This window comes from Halichoerus grypus, chromosome 3 (genome assembly GCF_964656455.1).
Source record: "Halichoerus grypus chromosome 3, mHalGry1.hap1.1, whole genome shotgun sequence".
Classification (NCBI taxonomy): Eukaryota; Metazoa; Chordata; class Mammalia; order Carnivora; family Phocidae; genus Halichoerus; species Halichoerus grypus.
The window spans coordinates 86,635,238-86,660,342 of record NC_135714.1 but is presented as its reverse complement, the minus strand read 5'-3'; the positions used below and the strand labels follow the sequence as shown (position 1 = coordinate 86,660,342).

At 33.2% G+C, this 25,105-nt stretch overlaps 1 protein-coding gene across 4 annotated transcripts in view; it reads left to right on the top strand.

Annotated features, from left to right (window-relative positions):
- Positions 1–25,105, top strand: part of TBCK (TBC1 domain containing kinase) — a 227,777-nt gene that overhangs the window by 104,390 nt on the left and 98,282 nt on the right. For all 4 annotated transcript variants that reach the window (XM_036094769.2, XM_036094767.2, XM_078069049.1 and 1 more), the window contains 2 exons: positions 15,271–15,307; positions 16,479–16,640. In XM_036094769.2, coding sequence (XP_035950662.1) covers positions 15,271–15,307; positions 16,479–16,640 — 199 coding nt within the window. The remainder of the gene's footprint in view (positions 1–15,270; positions 15,308–16,478; positions 16,641–25,105) is intronic.

The following is a 25,105-nucleotide window of genomic DNA, read 5'->3' as shown; positions in this document are numbered from 1 at the left end:
CATTAAGAAAAATGATAACGGCTATATCTCAGTACTATATGTGCCTTTTGAACCTACTGTCACTACTAAAGATAAAGCTAACAAATTCAGTGATAAGCAAGCATGCTGGCAAAACCATTCTCATTTAACTGCAATCTTAATGGATGCTTATACTACTACGGATTTTCTCCTTCCTTTTCAAAATTTATATTCAGCTGAGTTTGTACTAACAGAAAGTGTGAAAGGATTGTTCAGAAATATTTATGTATTTGTTTGTTTTGTTTGTTCATTTGTTCTTTCGTTATTCCTGGTCTTCATGTTGTTAATGCTACAGAAATAAATTTTAGATAATCTAAAGAAGAGACTACTAGTAATGAGCTTTAGATTTTATCAAGATGTGGTTACAGGATAAATTAGGAAAGTGTACCTTATTTAGAATCTCCCATAGCAAGAGTCCCCACTGACCCGTTCTAGTCCATCTGCAAAGTGCTAGCCTGTGCCCTTTTGTCTGGCTACTGCAATGATGTCCCCAATATTAGTCCTAATCCCATTCTACTGACCTTGGATTTGTTAAGACCCCTGAGTACAAATGGCTTATTGAGCTCTCTTTCTCCCAAGAGAGTTTAATTACCTTTCAGAAATGGCCCATATCTTAGAAATCAGAGACTTACTAATTTCACAGGGAATGATAAAGTAATATTTCGGTAACTTCTTGCTAAGAACACATACACACAAGTTAAATATCCAGCAAGTTTCTCTATTTAGTAAATCCTCACTTGAATCTCCCCCACTCTGTTCCCAACCTAATGTATCCTTCTACTGGTTGAGAGATAAGTGAAAGGAAGTATGGCATAAGGCAGTGGTTTTCAAACTTTTTGATCTTGAGACCTCTTTAAGGATCAAGGATACCAAAGAATTTTTGTTTATGTGGGTTATCTCTACCAATATTTACTAAGACATTTAAAAAATATGTATTAATTTACTTAAAAATGACAATAAAGCCACTGCATGTTAACCACAATAACATGCTTTTCTAAAAAATAATTGTTTTCTAAAAAAAATAATGGAGGAGTGGTATGATTTTTTATTTTTGCAGTCTCTGTTTAATAGAAGAAAGCTAGATTCTCATATCTGCTTCTGAATTCAATCTGTTGTGAATCATTGTTTTGGTTGAAGTGTATGAAGAAAATTAGGACTTATACAGACATGTAGTTGGCAAAGGGCCTTTTCAGACAGTGGTAGTTTCTTAAAGCTTGGTTGCAAAGTACAATCTAAAACCATACCAATGAACTTTTCATACTCTGTTCTATTCAAATCGCTCAGTCTGTCTTGCACTTTGGCTTTTCCCACACATGATTTTGTAATGTCATATGTTGGTCATTTTGATTCACTGAATTATGCAGATCTTCCAACTATGAAACATTTCATTTTACAATATAAAAAAAGTCACATTCATTAATATGACCATTGATCTTATCCAAAAAATCATTAAGTGTTGGAAAGCTGCCAAGCTCACAGTGGCAGAAACAAGTTTTCTAAAATTTTAATATTCACCTGACTGCTAGAAATTTTTCTTGAAGTGATAGGCTCACTTCATTCATTTTTGAGAAATATCTGCCTAATATGAAAGCCTGGAAAAAATAATTGTTTATATGTCATGCTTACAAGGAAAAAAAATGGTATTCTTGAAAAAAAAAAAAAAAGCACCTGCCTTGACTCACATCTCAAATGATCGTCCTAGTGCTTTTTCTCAAAACAATCTTTACAATTCAGTACACAGTATGTTTTATGCATACTTCCCATTTTGTCTTATGAAACATTTAAAAAGATACTTAGTAAAATTGTTAATTTTAATCTTTCACAAGAATATGACTGTTACACTTCAGTGCCATGACCTTGATTTGTAATAAGGTACCAGCAGTTTTATCCACCAGTGGCTTTGCAAAGAACAAAAAATACCTTAGTACTGTCATGAAGACAGCTTTGAGTATGTGGACCCCTAAAGGTCTTGAAGATCCCCAGGAGCCTGTGACCACTATTTGAGAAAACTGAGAGAGAGAAAAACCATTCAGACACTGGAATCAAATGGGCCAGGGTTCTAATCCTGACTCTTCAACTTACTAGCTAAATACTTGTTAGTTTCTTATCCACAGTTCTATTGCTATTAATGTTGATTATAATAAAACTTACCTCAAAGGATCACTGTGATGATTAAATGAGATAATACATATAAACTATTCAAACTAGGTATACAGTGTTAAGGCGTGAACCATTATTGGTGTTCTTGTTCTACTTATTGTTAAAGTCTGATCATATACTATTTCTTTGGTTATATTAATATGATCTACATTTAGAAAAGCATGTTATTACAAGCTGTAGTGGATATATTATTTTGCTGCATCAGTTAATGAATAAATACTTTGCCAAAGGCAACATGGTACTAATAACAATAAAGACTTTCTTGCTTGCCTGACTTGGTGAGATTACCACTCACTACTTTGAATTTTAACCTTTTTTATTTGCTTGATTTTTTAAGGTGTTTTTCTATCTCCCAGAAAGTGCTACATAAGATGTCTTATAGTCTTTTACTTAAGGTAAATTAATTTTCTTCAAAAATTTTAAAACATTTTTTACTACTCAGTGAGATAATTGAAAGGCACTCTGGAATTGAAAAATACCTTATCCCTCCCTAAAATGATACTGTGGATCTCAGAACCATTAAATTGTCCAACTGATTTTATTACTAATTTCTACTTTATAGTTTTTCAGTTCAATATTGTAAGTCAAGTAAAAATAGAGAAAGAAATGATTATACAGTTACTTATTTCTTAATTTGATTTTTTCCTTTTTTTTAGAATTAGGGAAATCATGACTTGCAAAAGATGTAACTAATATAACCTTTTGTATACAAGGGAAAGAAAACCATTTACCATCTGAATCCAATGGACCTTTTTAATTATTTTTATATGTTTAAGTCATTTTGTAATAATTTACAGAGGTAGAATGAAGACATAGCAGAAAATAACTATTAAAATTTTAGTAAGAATATGAACATAGCAACTCAAAATTTTATTCCATACATTCCTCATTTTGAAAGTATATATTTGTGTAGTGTGCAGTATGCTTTGAACTTACTGCTCATCTGTCATGCATGAACCTGAAGCATATCTATCTTGTAAATACTGATTCTAGATTTAAAATACAACTCCAATTGATTCTATCTTATTTCTGGTTCTTCTTCTGTACCTGCATGTTCAAAGCACAGTTATCAAAACAAAATATTAATAAGCCTCATAACTTTGTTGGAGAACAGCTATCTTTTTTGTTCAATAATTGCAAAATAGTTTCATTTTAGATGAATGAACACAAATTAGATTAATAAATATAATGATTTTCTTCCTAATTATCTGTTTCCTTCCAGTCATTTTGTAAACACACCTACCTTTAGCATTTATCCACTTAACTTGTATGACATTTGGTGTAGAAATATCATTTTAAAAATGAAAGCTTAGGGGCGCCTGGGTGGCTCAGTCGTTAAGCGTCTGTCTTTGGCTCAGGTCATGATCCCAGGGTCCTGGGATCGAGCCCCACATCGGGCTCCCTGCTCGGTGGGAAGCCTGCTTCTCCCTCTCCCACTCCCCCTGCTTGTGTTCCCTCTCTCACCGTGTCTCTCTCTGTCAATAAATAAAATCTTTAAAAAGTAAATAAATAAATAAATAAATAAATAAAAATGAAAGCTTACTCTCACATATCTTTTTAGCAAAATGGATGGTCCAGGTTTATGTCTCAAAATATTGTGTAATGAGGTCCTTTCCAGTGAAAGGCTAACTTACTGTTTACCCTGATTCTTGTGTTTGAGGAAATTCATTTAAGATACCATCATCTGAGCATTCACAGTTTGAAATTTCACTATATAACCAATGTTACCATTTCACTAGAATCTAGAATACTACTGCCAATTTTCTGATTGGTCTAATAATTGTGAAACATTATCCTCTATCAGTTTTTTTCTCTTTGCTGGTAAGGATGGAAAATGAGAAATTCTGAGTCCTCAACTGTGTTCACTGAGAATCAAAAAATAAAAAAGACTATAATGATGTTGTCTCCATGTATCTTTTATATCTTCTTGAAAGATGATGTAATACTTTGGATGATGCAATAGGAAAAATGAAAATGGTAATAGTAATGATTTATTTTAATATTATACCATCCTTCTAGGTGATTCTATCATTTTTTTGTTTTCTTTTGGTTTAGTCTTTTTTAGCATAGTTGGGAATAACTGATGAGTAATGATAAAATAAGTCCTACTTTGATAAAAAAACAAAATATTTCATGATATAAGAAGAATAAGATCACTGAGATTTCAATAATATATCATAGATTTATAAAAGGATCCAATAGATTCATATGGTAATTGTAAGAAGGAATTTTAATCTGTTTTTCAAAAGTGTAAGTAAATTTTCTCTTTATTCTTTGTTCTTTAAAAATAATAAAGTATCAATCCTCACAAATAGTTAGAAATGCTCAAAAAAGAATATCAAAAGTGGATGAGTACAATATACCCTGAGGGGTTAATGAGATATGTTGTAGGCAACAGTTTTGAATGGAGATTATGAACTGCCCTCCCCAAATTCTACCCTCCACCATACTAACATTTATTCTTTAATGGGAAGCTAGACCCATTTGAAGATAAATAATGAAAAGACAGAAAAAGAAAGGAGAAAAGAAATAAAAGAATCACTTATAAAAACAAATGAAAAAGTCTTCTGTTACCTCACAGAAATAGCACAACATGATCTCACTTTAAAAATGAGCCGCCTTTTGGGGCTCCTGGATGGCTCAGTCAGTTGGGCCTCTTGGTTTCGGCTCAGGTCATGATCTCAGGGTTGTGGGATTGAGCCCGGTGTCATGGGGCTCCACGCTCAGCGGGGAGGCTGCTTCTCTCCCTCTCCCTCTGCCCTGCCCCCCAACCCCACCCCACCCCTGCTCTAACTCATGCACACACTCTCTCTCTCAAATAAATAAATACATCTTAAAAAAAAGTGAGCCACCTAAAACTAATATTACACTATATGTTAACTGGAATTTAAATAAAAACTTAAAAATATAATAAAAATAAAAATGAGCTCAATCAAGAGAATAAAGAGCTCAAAAAATATAGATTAACAAAAGGAGATAAAAAGTGAACTGATAAAGCCCAGAGAAATTTGAGAATATTATATTAATAAGAGTCTCATTAAAATAGTGAAAACTAGAATGAAAGTATAAACCCACTTAATGACATAACAAGTAGTTTTGAGGAAATCATACAGAATAAAATGGAAAAGGATAAGTATACCTAAGTAATTGCAAAGGGAATTTCAGATAAAATTTCATAGCAACACTCATGGAGAATTGTGTATAAAATTTCAAGAGAACAAAAGTTAACTGGGAAATTTCATAATAGCCAAGTTATCCTTCAAATACAAATGTAGTAGACATGCAGGTTTTCTTCTAGCAGACATGCATTTGAAAAAAAATTTAGGGGTGTCTGGGTAGCTCAATTGGTTAAGTGTCTGCCTTCAGCCAAGGGTTCTGGGATTGAGCCCCACATTAGGCTCTCTGCTCAGTGGGGAGTCTGCTTCTCCCTCTCCTGCCTCTCCCCTGGCTTGTGCTCTCATACTCTCTCGCTCACTCTCTCTCTCAAATAAATAAATAAAATCTTTTAAAAAAATTAAAAAATTAAAAATTAAAAAATTTTATTCAAGTATAGTTGACACAAAATGTGCCATTGGTTTTAGGTGTACAGTATATACATTCTTAAGCATCCAAGAATTTAGGAAATACAAGCCCCAAGAACTTCTTTTAGAGAAATTAAAATGAAAATAGATGATGAAATCCAACCAAGAAAGAGTTAAATAAAACTAGCAACTCGAGGAACTGGTTACTCCATTTAAATGAAGGATTAATACTAAACAACTGTGTTAATTATGTAATGATATAGAATTTAAATGTTATAAAACTTAATAATGTAAAAATAGTATATAAAAATTGAGGTATTAGAGAAAGGATAGAGAGTATAAGTGTAATAATTTTGTCATCTTTCAAAACAGGTAATCAATAGGTAATACTGAAGCTTGAAAGTATAGTTTAAAAGTTTTTTTCTGTTCTTTTTTTAGCAACTTTAACTAGATCTTCAGAAACTAATATCTCTTAAAGTAACAAATTTTCTGTTTTATTCACTTGTAAGTTTTATATCTAGTACTTCATAAAGTAGCAAGTGTAATATGATCCAGGTTTTGTTATGAATACTTTTATCTAAAATTTTATATAAATACAGAAATATATCAAGAGAAATGTTTATCATATATTAATTATTATTTGGGGGTATTAGTATTTGAGGCTTAAAAAAATTTTTTTAAACAACTGTAGAACATTTCCTTCATCACAGAAAGTTCTGTAACAATGTTTCTCTGGAAGGATCTGATCTGGATCTGAAATGATCCAACTTTTTGGTTGTGTTCACGGTAAGTATGGGAGGTAATTTACCTACAATTTAGAGTATACAGTGTAATATTAATAAGTTATGTAGAAAAAAATACTTATAACCCAACTTATTTTTGTCTTCTCTACCATCCTTGTATAGTATAAAGAACAATTGGCGGTCAGAAGTCCTGGAGTCTAGTGCCTGCTTTAAAAGTTATATACCTGTGACTGTGGCATAGTAACTCACTTCCAGCCTCAGGTGGCTGATTAATAAATTAGGAAAAATAATGTCTACCTTGACTACCCACAGGACTCTGTGAGCCTTAGATAAGTTGAAATCTGTGAAAATGCTTTATAAAAAATAGAGATAATACAGTGTGAGCACATTAGATAAGGAAAGAAGACTTAGATTCTTAGTAAGTTTCAAGTCTCAAACCAAACAAATTACCAGGATAGTTAAAAATAAATAAATAAACTTACATTATCATTGGGGGAATCCACCATCAATAATCTACGAAAGAATGCCGGATGATTTAGATATAGATAAAATTTTCTGATTGTCAGAGAACAGGGAATATATACCCTGGAAATTTAAGTTAAGTTTGACTTCAAGCCCTAGCAAGGAGTCTAGGTGGTATTGATTCAATAGCACCATATTCCATACTACTTTATCTATCTTTTCATATATATGAGCCAAGTGTTTACATTTCTTTGTATCTGCCACAGTACCTAGCACAGTTGTTTTCATATGTGAGAATGCAGTAATACTGATTGCTTTGTTTTAGGAACAATCTTTTGCTTAAAGTTTACTGGTTCACAAAAATATCAGAATGTAATTTTTTTTTTCTATTTAAAATATCCTAAAGAGTTGCTCTGTGAATCACTCTTTATCTTATAGATTTATAATTTTCATCTCTTGATTATTGTTCTGTAAAGTGGTTATGGAAATAAAGGTAGATTTTGTTCCTAGAAGGTGTTTCCCCATAATTCTGAAAAGATAGAAGATGGGGAATACTGTTAAAGAAAGAGAACTGTTTAGTACTGCTTTTGCTTTTACTATATATATTTTTTTATTTATGTGAAACCCTTTCCCATTCTACTGAATTTCCCATTCTATTGAATTTATCCTGATTTAGCATAAAGCATCATTTTTTTCGTTGTTGAAGGAGATAATGGTCTTTTGAAAATGAGTGGCACAATGGAACAATGCAAATCTTGTGGAGCATTTTCTTGATTTTGAAGAATTTTCTTTTGTAGAAAACTTTGTTATACTATATGTAGCTCAGAGGATGATAGTAAGTCAGAAAGACAAAATAAAGTAGAATTTGGAAAATAGAAGAATTTGGAAAATAGAAGAAACAGAATTGGTATAAGTAAATTTGAAATTTTGTGAACTGAAAGTAGCTGTCATGGGACTGAGTAATGTTGATTCTGAGAGCCAACAGGAGGGTAAATACTTTAGCCTTCTTAGGCTATGCCTTGCCTTTATTGAGTCTACCCCAACCTGTAAAACATGTACAGTTCCCAGTGCTTAGGGTTCCCTTCTCCTTACCTTCCACTCCTGTGCTCCTTATTCCAGAGTGTGTGAATCTTTTGTTAGATGGCTTCATAAGACCTCAGCCCTTTGGGTTGTTAAAATACATTTTTTATTACAAAAGTTTCTGGACTGTTACTAAGAATGATCATGTAATTCCTATACTGATGTCTGATACATCCTCTGCCAGGTGTTTTAGATCCATTAACTTACCTTCACCTAAACCTAAAGGTTTAAAGAGATATATAACTACCAGATCACAAAGTCTAGAGTTTCAAGAAAATATGTGAAAGTATCTACCACTGCTAAACAACAACAACAAAAACCTGCTAGTTTTTAAGCATTCTTTCTTGAGTGGCTAGATATTTATTTCCCTAATTCAGAGAGTCATTATGAGGTATCAGATTAATGGTCAACGTGTATTTTATAGAGGTAACTTAAATGTAAACATACTTCTGACTTGAGGCAAACAAAAAATACAATATGCTCATAAGAAGCTAGATTAAGAAAAGTCAACTAGAAGGGACTCCCTTTTATAATAACAATAATAATTGTATTATTTAAAATATAATGAAAATAACAATTTTTATAATACATAAAATAAGTAAAAATAGAAACTAAAAATATTAATAGGAGAGACAATGTGAAAATATGTAAATATACATTTGACAGAAGATTCATCCAGAGTTTATGAGAAATATTTCCTTTTTTTAATCTTTTACATTTGTATACTTTTACAACTATTGAAGCCATAATTTTATACTTCTCAAAATCAAGTTAATGAGCTTCCGGCCTTTGTTTTTCCTGTTGATAGTTGTAATATTCATATTACTAGGCCATTTGTAAAGATGTCCTGAAATGCTAAATATCACTATTCTTTCTTGCTATAGCTAGGGGGCAGTATTTACTCAGCTGACTCTTGGTAGACTACCACTAGGCCAAATAAAGCAAAATAATATAATGATCTGGAGAAAATAATTAAAGCATGTAGGATTTTTTTTTCATTGGGTTTCAGTTTCCATCTTTAAATCAGGAAAAGCTAATAATATTTCTAACTTAATAAGACTAATTTTATATATTTTTTGTATTTGCAATAAAATATTTCATTATTTAATTGCTATTTTTTAAATTAAAATCTGAACCAGTCTAGTATTCAAAATTATGTTATACTGCTGTCTTTCTCATATATTAGACTGCATTATGAAGATGTACCAATATCCTAAGAAATTATTTAAGATTAAAATATCAGTTAAAATTTTAAAAGGAAGAAATAAAGAAAGAATAAATAACAGGCACTACCATTCACAGAATATATTAACTATTTATTTACCTGACTTTAGTTGGTAAGAGATGACTGGTACTGGTGAGCACCTAGGAGTTATTATGTATTAAAGAAATGTTTTCAACTTGAATTATTACTTTTCAAATATTATTAGAATATGCTTCATTTCACTTATTTCTAATAACTTTTTATAATTGTTGTCAAAGTATAAGTATATAATTCAGAATTTTAAGTTTGGTGTTGTTTAAATACTTTCCACTATTTAATATGAAGGATATATAAAACCCAAGGAAGATTAGCTAATTTCTCATTATTTCATATTTATTGAAAACTTCTCAAGAAAGTGTATAATCTCATTTTTGGATCTTTTAATCTATCCTTTCAGTTATCTTCATTATATATTTTGTTCTTTCTTTCAACAAATCTTTGAGTGCCTATTATGTGCTGCCCTTTTTCCTAGGCCGTGGGTATGTCAATGAAAAAAAAAAAACAAAACAGACAAAATCTCTGCCCCCATTGAATTTATATTCTAGTGGGGGATAGACAATAAAAAAGATAAATATACTATGTGATATGTTGGGTAGTGGTAAGTACTAAAGAGGAAAAAAAACTAAAGTAGGGACATGAATGTAAAGTACTCAGATGTAGAGGAAATTGAATTTTTTAATAACATAGTCAGGCGAAGGGATTGGGGGGATGGGTTAAATAAGGGATGGGGGTTAAGGAGGGCACTTGTTGTGATGAGCACCAGGTAATGCATGGAAGTGTTGAATCACTATATTGTACACCCAAAACTAATATAACACTGTTAACTAACTGGAATTAAAAACTTGAGGGAGAGGAGAGAAAGGGTGGGGGGGGAGGAAAGGAGGGAGGGAGGGAGGAAGGAGAACAGAAAAGGAAGGGGAAGGGAAGGGATGGGAAGGAACGAAGTCAGGGAAAGCCTCATGGAAAAAGTGACTTTTGAATAAATGCCTTAAGGAACTGAGGGAAAGAGCAATTGAAGCAGAAGCAATAGCAAGTGCTAAAGCCCTCAGGAGGTGTAAGCATTCCAGGGATGTTGAAGAAGCAGCCAGGAGACCAATGTGACTGGAGCTCAATGAACAAGGAGGTGAGAGTCAAAGAGGACCAGATTTTACATCAAAGCAGATTTCATAGTTAAGACTTCAGCTTTTACAGTGTTGGAAAGCCACTGGATACTGTTGACCAGAGGAATGATATGTTCTGATCTAAACATTTTAATAAGATCATTCTGGCTGTTATGGTAAGAGAAATCCAAGGAAGAACACAGATAGAATTTAAAAAGGTTAGTCATGCACTATTGTAATAATCTAGGCAAGAGTGGCTTGAATCAGGAAATTAGCGGTAGGGGTGGTAAGCAGTTTTTACATTCTGGAATAATTTTGAAGGTAGAGCCAGCAGGATTGCTGGTGGCAGATGTACAATGTAGGAGAAAGAGAAGTTAAGAATGATGCCAGAATTTTTTTACCTGAAGACTATACTTGGAGCACAAATTTTTGAAGTAGTCTCAGGAGCTCAGTTTGGGACATGTTTTGTATATCTGTTAGACATACAAGTGGAAATGTCAACTGGCATTTAGACGTGGGTTTGAAATTCAGGGGAGAGGCCTGGGATAGAGCTATAAAAATGGGGGAGTTCTCACACTGTATATAATCATTTGGAGAAAATAGAAAAGAGGAAAAGTCCAAGGACTGAAAATAGGGGATGCCAATATTTAAGTCAAGGAGATGAAGAAGAACCAACAAAGGAGATGGAGCAACAATCAGAAAGGTAAGAAGAAAAGTAGATGAATGTGGTATCTTGGAAGTCAAATCGGAGAGGCGGGTTGAGAAGGTAAGAGTAGTTAACTATGGCAAACCCTGATGATTGCTAAAGAAGAACTGAGAAGGAGAATTGGCTATTAGATTTAGCAACGGGGAAATCTTTTATGATGAAGATAGGAGCAGTTTTGGTGGTGAGGTGGAGGCAAGAACCTAAATGGAATGAATTGAGAGAATATGTAATGAACTTCTACTGCCCTTAATGAACTATAAGCTCCTTATAGGCTGGACCTATGTTTTGTTCACGCTGTATCCTATCCATCAGAGCAGAGAGTGAATTCTCCCTTACTCTGTCTTCTATTAATATTACTAATAGAAGTATTACTTCTGTTCTATTTAGACCTCCAACAAATTGCATAAGGCCCACTCACATTAGGGAGAACAATCTGCTTTATTAAGTCTACTGATTCACATGTTGATCTTATCCAGAAACACCCTCAAAGACACAACCAGAATAGTGTTTAACTAATAACTGGACACCCCATATCAGTCAAGTTGACACATAAAATCAACCATCGTAAGAACCATTGACTTTTTTGGTGATTATTGATATGGTTGCCTTTAAATCTACCATTTGCTATTTTTATTCTGTCTCATCAATTCTTTGTTTTCCTTTTCCTTTTTATCTGTCTTCTTTTAATTCATTGGATTTTTTTTCTGTGATTTTATTTTATCTCCTTTGTTGACATGTTAGCTATGACTCTGTTGTGTTTTCTTATTGGTTTCCCTAGGATTTATACAGTGGTCTTCAAACAGGCAGTTTTGCCTCCCAGAGGGTTTTTGGCAATGTCTAAAGACATTTTTGATGAAACTGGGTGAATACTACTGGCATCTAGTGGGTGGAGGCTGGATTGCTGCAATAATCTGAAAATGCAAAGGACATTCCCAACCAAAAGTTATCTAACCTAAAATGTGAATAGTGATGAAGAAATTCTGGTTTATATTATAATTCTTTAACTTACCACCATTTGCTTTCAAGTTATATTATACCACTTCACAGATAGTACAAATACTTTATAATATATACTTCCATTTTCCCCTCCCAGTGTTTGTGTTATAGTTGTCCTAAATTCTATTTCTATATATGTTATAAACCCCACAATAAATTACTATTTTTGCTTTAAAGAAATTACTATTTTTAAAGATTTTTTAAAAATAAAAGTCTTATATTCAGCCACATACACATTTACAATCCCTGTATGTCTCTTCATTCTGTGTAGATCTAGATTTCCATCTGGTATCATTTCCTTTCTGCCTGGAAGACTTCTTCAGTATTTCTTGTAGTATAGGACTGCTGGTGATGAATTTTTTCAGTTTCTATGTGTGTGAAAGAGTCTTTATTTTACCTTTTGTCTTCAAAAGATATTTTTGCTGAGCATACAATTCTACATAGATTTTTTTAATACTTTAAAAATGTTGCTACACTGTCATTTATTGGGCACTGACAAAACATTTTTTGAGAAGAATCTTCTCATTGATGCTCTTACATAATGTGTGTGTGTGTGTGTGTGTGTGTGTGTGTGTGTGTGTGTGTGTCTAGCTATGGCTTATAAGATTTTTCTCTTTACCACTGATTTTGAGGAATTTGAGTATGATGTGCCTTGGTGTGGTTTTCTTCATGGGTCTTGTGTTTGGGCAACTTGAGATTATTGGATCCTATTAGTTTTTAGTTTTCACCAAATTTGGAAAATGTTCAAGCTATTATTTCTTCAAATATTTTTTCTGTCCCCTTTCATATTTTCTCTCTCTCATTTCGTATCTCTAATCACATACATATTTAGCTGATTGAAGTTGCTCACTGATGCTCAGGGCTGTTTTTTGTTTTTTTGTTTTTGTTTGTTTGTTTTTGTCCTTTTTCTTCCTTTGTTTCACTTTGGGTACTTTCTATTTCAGTGTTTTCAAGTTCACTAATTTTTTCATCTGCAGTGTCTGATCTGCTCTTAAATCCCATCCAGTATATTTTTTTTATCTCAGACATCCTACTTTTCATCTCTAAAAGTTTGATTTTTTTGGTTTTTTTTTTTTTTTTTTTTTGGATCTGCCATGTCTCTACTTAACATAAACCTCCTTAGCTTTTTGAACATATGAAATATAGTTATAAAAAGTATCTTAACATCATTGCCTGGTATTACAAACATGTCAGTTCTGTGTGCATTTTGATTGAATTATTTTTCTCCTCATTATGGATCACTTTTTTCTGCTATTTTTTACTACTGGTATTTTTATTAGATTCCAGACATTATGAATTTTACCTTGTTGAATATTAGATATTTTTATATTCTTATAAATATTCTTGAGCTTTATTTTGGGATGTAACTAACTAACATTGAAACAATTTGATCCTTTCAGGGGCGCCTGGGTGGCTCAGTTGGTTAAATGACTGCCTTCAGCTCAGGTCATGATCTTGGAGTCATCGAGTCCCCCATCAGGCTCCCTGCTCAGCAGGGAGTCTGCTTCTCCCTCTGACCCTACTTCCTCTCATGATCTCTCTCTCTCTCATTCTCTCTCTCAAATAAATAAATAAAATCTTTGAAAAAAAAAGAAACAATTTGATCCTTTCAAAGCCTGCTTCTAAGGTTATTAAGTAAGACTGTAGCAGCATAATTTGGAAGCATAATTTTGCTAATATTACTAAGGCAATACTCTTTTGAGTACTCTACCCAATTACTTGTTTATTATAGGTTTTTTGTTCATTTATTAGTTTGTTTTTTTATTCTGACTGATGGTAAGATGAACTATTCCTGGCTTTGTGTGAGCCTGGCAAGTTTTCCCTCTGATCTTTTGAAGTGATTCCTTCCCTACTTTGTGTAGTTTCCTCATACAATGCCCTCTTCACTCTGTGGGAAAACAGATTGTTAGCTTGTTACTGAAGCTGAAGTAATTCAGTTAAGATTCCTAATGGCAAATAATTGGCTTTGATCAGGAGGGTAGAGGTATTGTAATATAATTTATGTCATGTCCTTTAAAGAAAGGAAAACTAAAAAATAGTGATGAAACATATATTTACTATTTTTAAACTTAAATTAAGCTGAAGAGTTTGGATTTTGTTATATTTTATTGTTTTCTACAATCCATACTCTTTACAGTAAAATCACATACCTTTATACTTTTCAGTTTTCACTTTTATAATATCACTTGAAAGAACTGTCTATGTGTATATAAATGATCTTGTGGAGAGCAATGAGCTTTATTTCACATACAGTACTTAGATTTTAAGGTACTGTGTAATTATACCTAGGGTTCTTGACCAGCATTTTGATGGCATAAATACTCAGTGGTGTGCTATGCAAAGACATGTGCAACTCTACTCATAAATTCATAATTGATAAGTGTTGAAAGAATATTTAAACCCTAAAGGTAGTACAGAAATCTTTGTCTAATGGTAGACTGCATTGATACCCAAAGTACAATAAAATTAGAGCTTTTTCAGATTTTTCTATAAATTATTGATTTTTGATACCTGCTACTGACAAAGGAGATTTTACTCTACTTTTAGAAATTAGGAATGATTTCTCACTTTCAAAATGTCAAAAAATTAATTGAAAGTATGTGTACAAGTGTGTGTGTGTGTATATGTATTTATTTTCATTCCTAGACAGTAAACTTAGGAAAATAAATTTGTCACTCAGCTGAAGACCCATTTCATTTCAGGATCTCATTACTTTTATTCTGTTATGAAGTTTCCTATTAATTTAGAGAGTGGTAATAGAAAGCATATGCTTCATAGTACCTTTTTATGAGACATTTTGGACATTTTTCAAATACCATCTTAACAATTCTCAAAAAATACTAAGGGTAACTCCATACTGATAAGGACCATTAAAATCCCAGAAATATTTTTGTAAAAATCTGAAAGTATACCCTTGGAATTGGCTTGTTAATATTGTGTTTGGGTTAGACATTGTCTTGAGTATTTTCTTTGATGAAATGAAGACATTCTGTGGAATAATCCTTGGTGAAAGTGTCATCTGCAGCATTTGTAAGAGATAATATTATTTAAAAGAGTATTTGTGGTAATAATATAATTATTGACATTCACTCTTATTTTAATCAGTGGAGTAGACCAAAGCATTGAATATTTTTTACATTCAGTTTATTAGTAATCATTGTAATTATATTTTATTTCTTCTTTATCCATCCCTGGAACCCCTTTCCTCTTCCACCCATAGCTCTATGCCATCCCTTGGTTTCTCACAATGTTTACTCGTAAGTATCATTTTCCCTTTTCTTTCAGTATCGTATTAGTAAAAGGACAGCTCCATTCTTCCCCAGTATATTATAGTTACAGTGATATTAAACAGATATAATTACATAAACATCCTTATGTAATTCTAATGTAATAGAGTTGGGTAGGGAGAAATTTGAATTGTTTTGACTGATGAATATCAAGAAGAGTATTGCATAGGATGAGTGTTGCATGGTGATGTGTAGGATGCCTATCTTACATGTCATGACATTCATACAATCTCTGCCTTCTAATGAAAAAGAAATTAACATTAACTATAGTACTTACGTAGAGTTTTTTGGAAGACAACTTTTACAAACCAAATGAGACTCAATTTTTAGAGATCCTCTAATAGCTAATACTTTTGCTATTTCCAAACCTGGAATTCCTCTAGAAACTAATAATACATTATATGTTAATTAATTGAATTTAAATTTTAAAAAACGATTAAATAGATTATGTGGATATATATATATAAACGATTAAATAGATTATGTGGATATATAATAGTTTAATCAATTACAGGTATTAATATGGTGAACATTCTGCTTAAATGGGTACAAATGACAAATGGAATACTATATTTAGAGTAGATCTGTATGCATTGGCCTGGAAGGATATCCACAGTATCGTTAAGTGTAAAAACTGAAGTTGCAAAAAATGGGATAAAATTTTTATGGGAACTTAATAAAGCAATTATTTAGAATGCATAATAAAAATGTTACAATACTCAATCTAAAACAGGACTAAATTTCATCTAGGTAAATAAATTTATGAGAACAGTATAACAAGGAAATTCTAGGAAGAAATATAATGAATGAAACAACTATACCAGGATTGATGATGGAGGTTAGAAAATGTCATCTATTTGACCAATCTGATTATCAAATTTTAAAGATGCCTTAGGAAGCAATAAATATTGTATGAAAACAGTTCTATAAACATTTAATGAAGCCAAACCAAAAATAGTGTTTATGAACATTTTATAAAACCAAATAAACATTTTATAAAAACAGTTTGGTAATATTTGTTCTTCAACAGCTTTGACCATAAGGCATTTGTCATATGTCTAGTAAAACAGCTTGTTATTGTTTTAATTTGTTATTTTGTTTTTTATTTTAATTAATATATTTATATTTTGTTATTTTACAGATGTATTTCCACTGCACAAAATTTTCCACCTCTGGGATACCTTACTCCTTGGGAATTCCTCTTTCCCATTCTGTATTGGAGTAGCAATTCTCCAGCAGCTACGGGACCGGCTTTTGGCTAATGGCTTTAATGAGTGCATTCTTCTCTTCTCTGATTTACCAGGTACAGATATAAATAAATAGAATCACTAAATGAAATGTAATTATAAGATAAAGAGGCAGTCTTATAGCAATTTGCAAAAATAATCATCCAAGATTTCAAAATCTCTTCTTGAGCCTTGACTTCCTTCTCTGGATTCTCTCTCACTCATATACTGCCACATCTGCTGTTCCAGCATTGTAGGTACAAACCTGGGTCATACTAGATGGCCGTGGTTTACTTGCAAGTCAGTGATGCCACCAAAAGGGTAAAAGAACTGGGGACAGTAACATATTTGCCTTCAATCTTAGGATGGGCCTGTTTATCTTCAGCTGATAGAGTCAATAGGCTACTTGGTTAGGTGTTTAAGAATCTATATTTTCACAAAGATGTAATCCACATGGAATTTTGCTCTCTCCTATCCATAGCTGCTTACTAACCATTTGACAGTTTGAGGAAAGGAAACGCTGTGCCCTTGGGAGGGCACATAACACTCCTAGGAAATTCCATGTCATACAGTGCGGGATAGTAAGTTAAGCTATATATTATATTCACAAGTGAAGAGTTTGTAAATCTAGGTGTCAAAAGCTAAGTGTGGAAATAGGAAATAAAACTATGGTCTAAGCTTTGCTGCTGTGGTTGCAAAGATGAAAGTAATGTGATTACCTAAGATATAACAATCTGGAACTAAAAAACTATATTTTTGCAGAAACCAAAACGTTTTTCAGGTAGAAAAATTCTACTTTCTTCAAACAGCATTTCATTGGTTCCAGCCCTTCTGCTGAGTTTATTGTTGTTCATAGTTTTAGGCAGGCACAAGTGACTGCTGATAATAAATGCACTTAAAGTTATCCAAGAGATAAATTTGCCTAAAAAACAAAGAACAAAAGAAAGGAGGGCATGTGATGTAATGAGCACTGGGTATTATATAAGACTGGTGAATCACTGACCTCTCTCTTGAAACTAATAATACATTATATGTTAATTAATTGAATTTAAATTTTAAAAAACGATTAAAAAATAAAACCTCAAAATAAAGGGTACCTTAAGATTACATATCTATTAAGCACTCTCAAGAGAAATAAGAAAACTGCTACCTACCCTGATTTTTATCTTTAGTGGATGATCTATATTTGGTACTTCACTGTCTCTCTGTTGTTGAAAATCCTCGTCCTTTTGGGAAAATACTAACAAAAATGCTTGGAATAATAACAAAAATGCTTGGATTTATGTAAAATTTCTCCTTCCTTCTTTCCCCCAAATTCAGAGTATTGCCATCATCTAACTTATCAAACTTAAGTTATTTTTTTATATGAACAAATAATAGTTCAGTTCTTATATTATTTGTTTCTGGGAGATTCCTTTTGAAAATCAAATTATCTATTTTTTTTTCTTTTGGCATTGAATAGTAATAAAGAAGCTGGTTTCACAAACTAGAACACTGTCTTGTACCCTGCGATGTTTTGCTCTCATTCCCAACTTAAACAGAGGATGATTAATTAGGATTAAAAGAATTTTTCTGGTCAGTTCTAAAATAAAATCAGAAATGCTGATTGTGCATTTTGAAATCAAGCAAATTTAATGCCTTTCCAATTTCATACATAAATGCACCGTTAAATACTGATGAAAGAATCTGTTGTCAGATTGTATAGGCATATTAACAGTAACTCTGCTTGTCCATTAAAATAAAATTATTATTTCTCAAATCAGAAAGTAAGAACACATTTGTTAGGACTGACTCGTTGAAAAGGTAAACTCTACCTACTTTGAAAATAGGATGCCTTCTATTGATGTGAATTGCCTTGATCCTTAGCCATTATTCTGGCTCATCATTTGCTTGGTTACTGTATATAATTCCTGTTTGGGAAGAAAGAAATTATAATAAAAATATGACTTAAAAAAAACAGAAGGGGTCTAAACGTAGACCTTGCCCTAAAGTATACCCGTGTTTTATTTTTAATCAAAGGACACTTATTTGGGATGTATTTCCTAAGTAGATCTAAAAAGATGTTGAGCTTCCTATCTGTACTTGATGCTTGAAGGAACTGGAAGCGATCATGGGAAGTCCTAAGAAGTGAATCCAGATTAATACACACAAACACACTGAACGTGCCTTTTCTAAGCAAAAATTATGTGACATAAGCTTGGAACATATTTAAAAGAAACAATCTTTTTAAGTCTACAGAAAAAGGATAGGCTAACTCTATATTTCACTTTAATTCTTGAGACAAACTTTGTAGATAAAGACAGGATAGGATCAAACATGGATTTGAACTCACTAAATACGTTGTACTTTACTGAAATCCCCATTCAACTGAGTTTAAAAGCATAAGCAAACAGCAAATTTAACTAAATTCTTTGCTGAAGCAGATTGCTTCAGAACATCTATTGACAGTAACATGATGGAAACACTACCCAGTTGGTAACATTGTGAACAAATAGGGTTGCATTTTTTTTTTTTTTAGTTGTCCTTTCTAGTTGTTTCTTTCTACAAAGAGACACTCAGTAACTCTAGTTGTTAAGAGCATGGACTGTGGAGCCAGATCACCTGGGTTTCAGATCCTGGCTCTGTCAGTTATAGCTGTGTGACCTTAGAGTCATGACCTAATCTCCTTGTTTCCTTAACTCTAATTACATGAGAATGATAATAGTACCTACCTCATAGGTTGTTGTGTTAAATAAATATATCTAAACAACCTAGAGCAGTACTGGCACAAAGCAAACACGATGTAAGTGATTATTTTTATTAATGTCATCATCATTATTATGCTTTTTTTCACTTTTCCATTCTATCATGACAGGCTTTCCTATTGGTGGTATAAATGCAGCAATCACCCCATTTGGCTCTTTCTATAAATTATTAAAGTAGATATCAATCATATAGATCTCCTTGTTAGCAAAAGCAATTGAGGAATTACGTAAGAAGTCAAGTAAGCCTTCTATGTTGAGTGTATATTATGACTAAGAAGAATATTTCCTTCCATTGCTCAGAGACAGTGTAGTATAGTATATAGACAGCACAGGCTTTGCAGTCAAGACAGATAAGGGTTTAAGTCCCAGCTCCGCCACACACTGCCTGTGTGAACTGGGAAACTTTCAGTGCAGTGCTCCTGCTGAAAGAGCTGTCTGTAGATAACATAGATGTAGGTGCACATCCCAGTTCTGGCACATTAATTTCTGCTTTAGTGTTATGACGAGCACTAAAGATAATATACATAACATACCTGACACAAAATCCAGTACTGAGTACACAGTATGTGCAACTATTCTTTTAAAGTATATGTAGCATTTAATATTTTAAAAATACATAAAGAACATGTAACATTCAATCTCTGTAAGTCCCCTCTCCTTTCTCCCTCCTTTGCATCACTTTATACTAACTCTTTAATTCTTGAAGAGAGAACATAGCAAAAAGATACTATTTTTGCCAAAAATTATTCCCAAATTCTATTCCCTTGTAATAGATTATATAGTGGGATATTACCTTCTGAGGAAGTACGAATGATGCTAGAAAATGTTGCTAAAAGTTCTTGACATGTATTGCTGTGTGTGTCATTGTAGTACTAGGGGAGATAAATATGAAAGCAGTACATTTGCCATTTCTTATACAGTCTAAAAATAGAGGCAAGGTATTTTTAGAAGAAATACTGAGATTTTCATAGTGCCATCCAATACTGGATATTGGCCACTGGTGTTATGAAGACAGTTTCCAAGGTTACTACCTTTTAAGCTCAATTACAGGATGATGTCTGTCAGACTTCATTCTATCCTGTCTGATATTGTTCTGCTATAGTGTCCATCTGAATTGAACTAAGAAATATGAAAGGAGCACAAAACAAGGACAAATCATCCAGAAATATTATATAGATAAATAATGGTGTCAGTAAAGTTAAACCCCAGTAAATGTGGGCTTGTGAAAAATACCATGTTTAGAACAAAAAGGGAAGGCAAGAGTAGACTTACTTTTGGGAAACATTCAATAATATTGATCTATGAGACTTAGCAACTTTGCTTTAATGTTTTTGAGTTGTGAAGCATGTAAAGTGGATGAATTGGTTGTCAGGAAATTTTGACCACTTTCTGTGAGACCTTAAGATAAGTCATTCATTCAACACGTGTCTAATAAAAACAATTATATGACAGACACAGTTTTATGCACTGAGGTCATAAACATAAGGATAAGACAGTACCAGCCCCATAGGATGAGGAAAAAGCACTGGAGGTTTAGAACGTAGCATAAGGATGACACAGAAGTGTGCAACTGTATGACCATCTAACTTTAAGTAGGATACTAATAGAGGGTAGGATGACAGATAAAGATATTGGAGTGAATGGACTGGGATAATAGCACTGATGATGGTAATAAAAATTGATGAAATAGAGTCCTGATTATGGGGACCCTATATGATATGCTGAGGAATTTTGGATTTATTCCATATGCAATTGGAAAGTGTTAAACAGAAAAGTGACATGATTAGATTTATATTTTAGAAAAATGATTCTTGGTGTAGCGTGCAAAATGGATTGGACACTTCTAAAATGCTATGTTTCCAAAGAATGAAAAGAGAGCAAGTGGCCCGAGATAAGTTCAAGAATATGGTAAAAGAGTACCTATTGATCTTTACCACAATAATTTACATGGCAAAGTCCTGAGAGAATTTTCAGATGCTATCTCTCTTTAGCACCTACAAAATCTTAGTAAATTGGTCTCTCACTGCACATTTCTTTTTTTTTTTTTTTTTTTAAAGATTTTTATTTATTTATTTGAGAGAGAGAGAATGAGAGAGAGCGAGTACATGAGAGCGGGGAGGGTCAGAGGGAGAAGCAGACTCCCTGCTCAGCAGGGAGCCCGATGCGGGACTCGATCCAGGGACTCCAGGATCATGACCTGAGCCGAAGGCAGTCGCTTAACCAACTGAGCCACCCAGGCGCCCTCTCACTGCACATTTCTTATGTTTTAGAATCTTCTTTTCTCCCTCCTACACTGCTGGTGGGAATGCAAAAAAAAAAAAAATCCTCTTTTCTAGTAATAACATTCTATCTGTGTGTTCCTTGGACTACAGATGATACTCATTACAAACAATGTTAAAATGTGAATCTGTGAGTTACTCAAGATTATTGGGTTTTGAATCTGTGCTTCTCTACTGACTATAGTATACTTCATCTCAGTATATTAAATGGTAGGAGCAGTTCTATCAGCCTGAGGATGTCAGGGAGTACTGTCCTTATGATTTACCTTGTAAAGAATGCTTCATAATAAGCATATTCAATTCCATTCATCTTGTTTTCTGTTAGTAAGATAAGCAACTTTATAGTTGTTTGTTCAGCAGTGAAAGTTCTACTATATTATTGTTGAGATGTTTTCATGTCTTAGAACATCAATACTTAGAATACTTCTCACTTTCTTCTTATAAATAATTTGTGTCAAAAATATCTGTGGTTGAGATAAGTAGATTAATAGGTTGCAGATCACCCTTATGGTTTTGGATGTTAATAAAATTATTCAAATGTTCTAAAATTTTTAATAGATAATAAATGATGCTATGTAATTGAACAAATGGAATATAACTCCATACCTAGCCTCTCCATTCTAGTCCAACTGAAAATTTTACACAAAAAAACTTTATAGGAAAAGAAGATACAAAGACCTTGTGCTTCCTCTTTTTGTTTCTCTCAATATTTAAACATATTTTTAATTGATATAAGATTTATAGACAGTGTAATGTATAGGTGTCAATTGTACAATTCATTACATCTTGACAGTAATAAATATCTATGTAAACAACACCCTATTCAAGATATAGAATATTTGAATCACCCTAGAAAATTCCTTCATGTCACTCCCCTGTCAATCTCTACTCCCCTGTTAGCTACCACTGTTCTATTAATGTGTATGGGTTTTATCTGTTCTTGGCCTTTCTGTTTTCTCAACTGTGTCTTTTGATAAATTGATACTTTTGATTTTAATAAAGTTTATCAGTTTTTTCTTTTATGGTTATATTGTCAGGGGATGGACTGAGCTCAAGCGGGCTGATAGCCAGCTGTTGTAGTAGCCAATTAAGAAAACAAGCCAAAATTAAACAGTCAAGTCTATATGCAAGAGGCTAAACAGAAGAAAGCACCAACTCCTCCATGTTTTATTTTTCCACATGGAATAGTGGAGGGTCAGGTGGATCAGCACAGACCTGGAGGTCTAACTACCAAGGGAGCCTGGAGCAAAATGTTCCTGCAATCTAATGGACCTGGAGGCCCAGGAAGGGTGGAGTGGAAACAGATTGGAGTAGAAAAGTAGTACTTAGTACTCAATTAGAGTGGAGGAAATATCTTCAAGTTCATCTTCCTCTGATAAAGAAGTCTTTGAAAGGTATCTGAAGAAGACCTCTGCCAAAGGCAACTGATAAAGGACATCTGTGTTGAGGCTTGGACTAGGAATGTAGATATGTGTAATAGCATGGTCCGCCAGGGAGATCTGAGTCCTTGACAGCAACTGCCTTCAGAGACTACAGTGCATTGGTACAGTGCGCTGTACCAAGTCTGGTGTGAGGAGGGCAGCCTTCTCTCATGAGGCCTCCAGTTAAAGCATTTGTAATTGCCTATGGTTGAGCCTGAAAAATCATTTACGGATTTTTATCCAGAAGCCAGAATCCTCAAATAGGGTACCCTCCCTAAGAAATGTTTACCTAGTTTACCTACTCCAAAATCATTAAGATATTCTCCTCAGTTTTCTTCCAGAAGCTTATTTTAATTTTCATGTTTTGGTCTATGATCCAGTTGAATTCATTGTGTGGTATGATTTTGATATGGAGGTTCATTTATTGTCCCATATATTTATTCAGTTTTTTCAGTTCCTTTTGTTGAAAAGGCGTTCCTTTTGTTGAAAAGGCGTTCCTTTTGTTGAAAAGGCTTTCCTTTCCCCATTAAATTGCCTGAGTTTTTGTCAAAAAAATCTACAACAAAGCTGGTGGTAGTTTGATTAGGATTGCTTTGAATCTATAGATCAGATTTAGGTGCAATTGCAGTTTTATCAATTATTGAATCTTTCACTCCATGAACATGGTATATCTCCATTTATTTAGGTCTTCTTTAATTTCTCTCAGCAATGCTTGTAGTTTTAAGTGTGATATTTTGCTTATTTTTTATTAAATATATTCCTAGGTATTTTATGCTTTTCATTCTATTGTACATCAAATTTTTAAATTTATTATCCAATTATGTCAATAATATATGGAAATTCAATTGAGTTTTGAACCATGATAGCCTTCAAACTTGCTAAATTCATTTACTAGTTCTAATAGTTTTGTAGATTCCTTAGGGTTTTTTTCTAAATGTAAAAAACCATATTGTCTGAGAAGAAAGACAGTTGTATTTCTTCCTTTCCCATTTTTATGCCTTCCTTTTATTTTTCTTGCTTCATTGCACTGACTAGGACCTTCAGTCCACGTTGAATAGAATTGATGAAAACACATCTTTGTCTTGGTTCACTCTTAGGAGGGAAAAAAAAAAAAAGCATTTGATGTTTCACCATTAAGCTTTATGTTAGCTGTAGATTTTTTATAAATGCCTTTATCAAATTGAGGAACTTCCCTTCTTTTCCTAGTTTGTTGAGAGTTTTTATGATTAATGGGTATTGAATTTTTGTCACATGTTTTTTTCAGCATTTATCATGTTAATCATATAGTGTTCCTCCCTTAGTTTCTTAATCTGAAGAATTGCATTAATTAATAGTCCATTTTGTTAAACCAACCTCAAATTTCCAGGTGTGACAGAATAAGAACTATATATTTGGTTTCTTCCCCCACTTCCTGACAACAGTTCCTAAAACACTTGTAATTACCTGAATGACAGAGATGCTAGGAGCATCTTTTATTCTAATATTTGGTCCTTGACTTTGGTTCCTGACTCAAAGGTCCTAAATCCCTTGGAATTTCCTAGGTGATAGGGCAGCAGTTTATTTTAATGAGATAAATCTTTGTGGGCTCCTACAGAACTTCAGGATAAGAGCTGGTAATCAGAAAGACCAAGCCATGATTAGAAACTTGGAACTTTCAGCCCTATCCCCTATCCTCCTAGGACAGGAGAGGAGCTGGAAATTGAGTTAGTAATCACTCGTGCCTATGTGATGAAGCCTTTATAAAAATACCTATAGAGTTCAGAGAGATTCTTGGTTGGTGAACATATCCACTTGCTGGGAGGTTCACCTCATCTTCACAGAGAGAGAAGCTCCCACACTCAGGATCCTTCTGGACATTGCCCTATATGCCTCTTCATCTGGCTATTCATTTGTATCATTTATAATAAACTGGTAAACTTAAGTAAAGTGTTTCCCTGAGTTCTGTGAGCTGTTATAGCAAATTAACCTGAGAAATGGATTGTGAGACCCACAATTTATAGTCAGTTGGTCAGAAGTATAGGTGACAACCTGGGACTTGTGACTGGCATCTGAAATGGAGGCAGTCTTGTGGGACTGAGCCCTTAACTTGTGGGGTCTG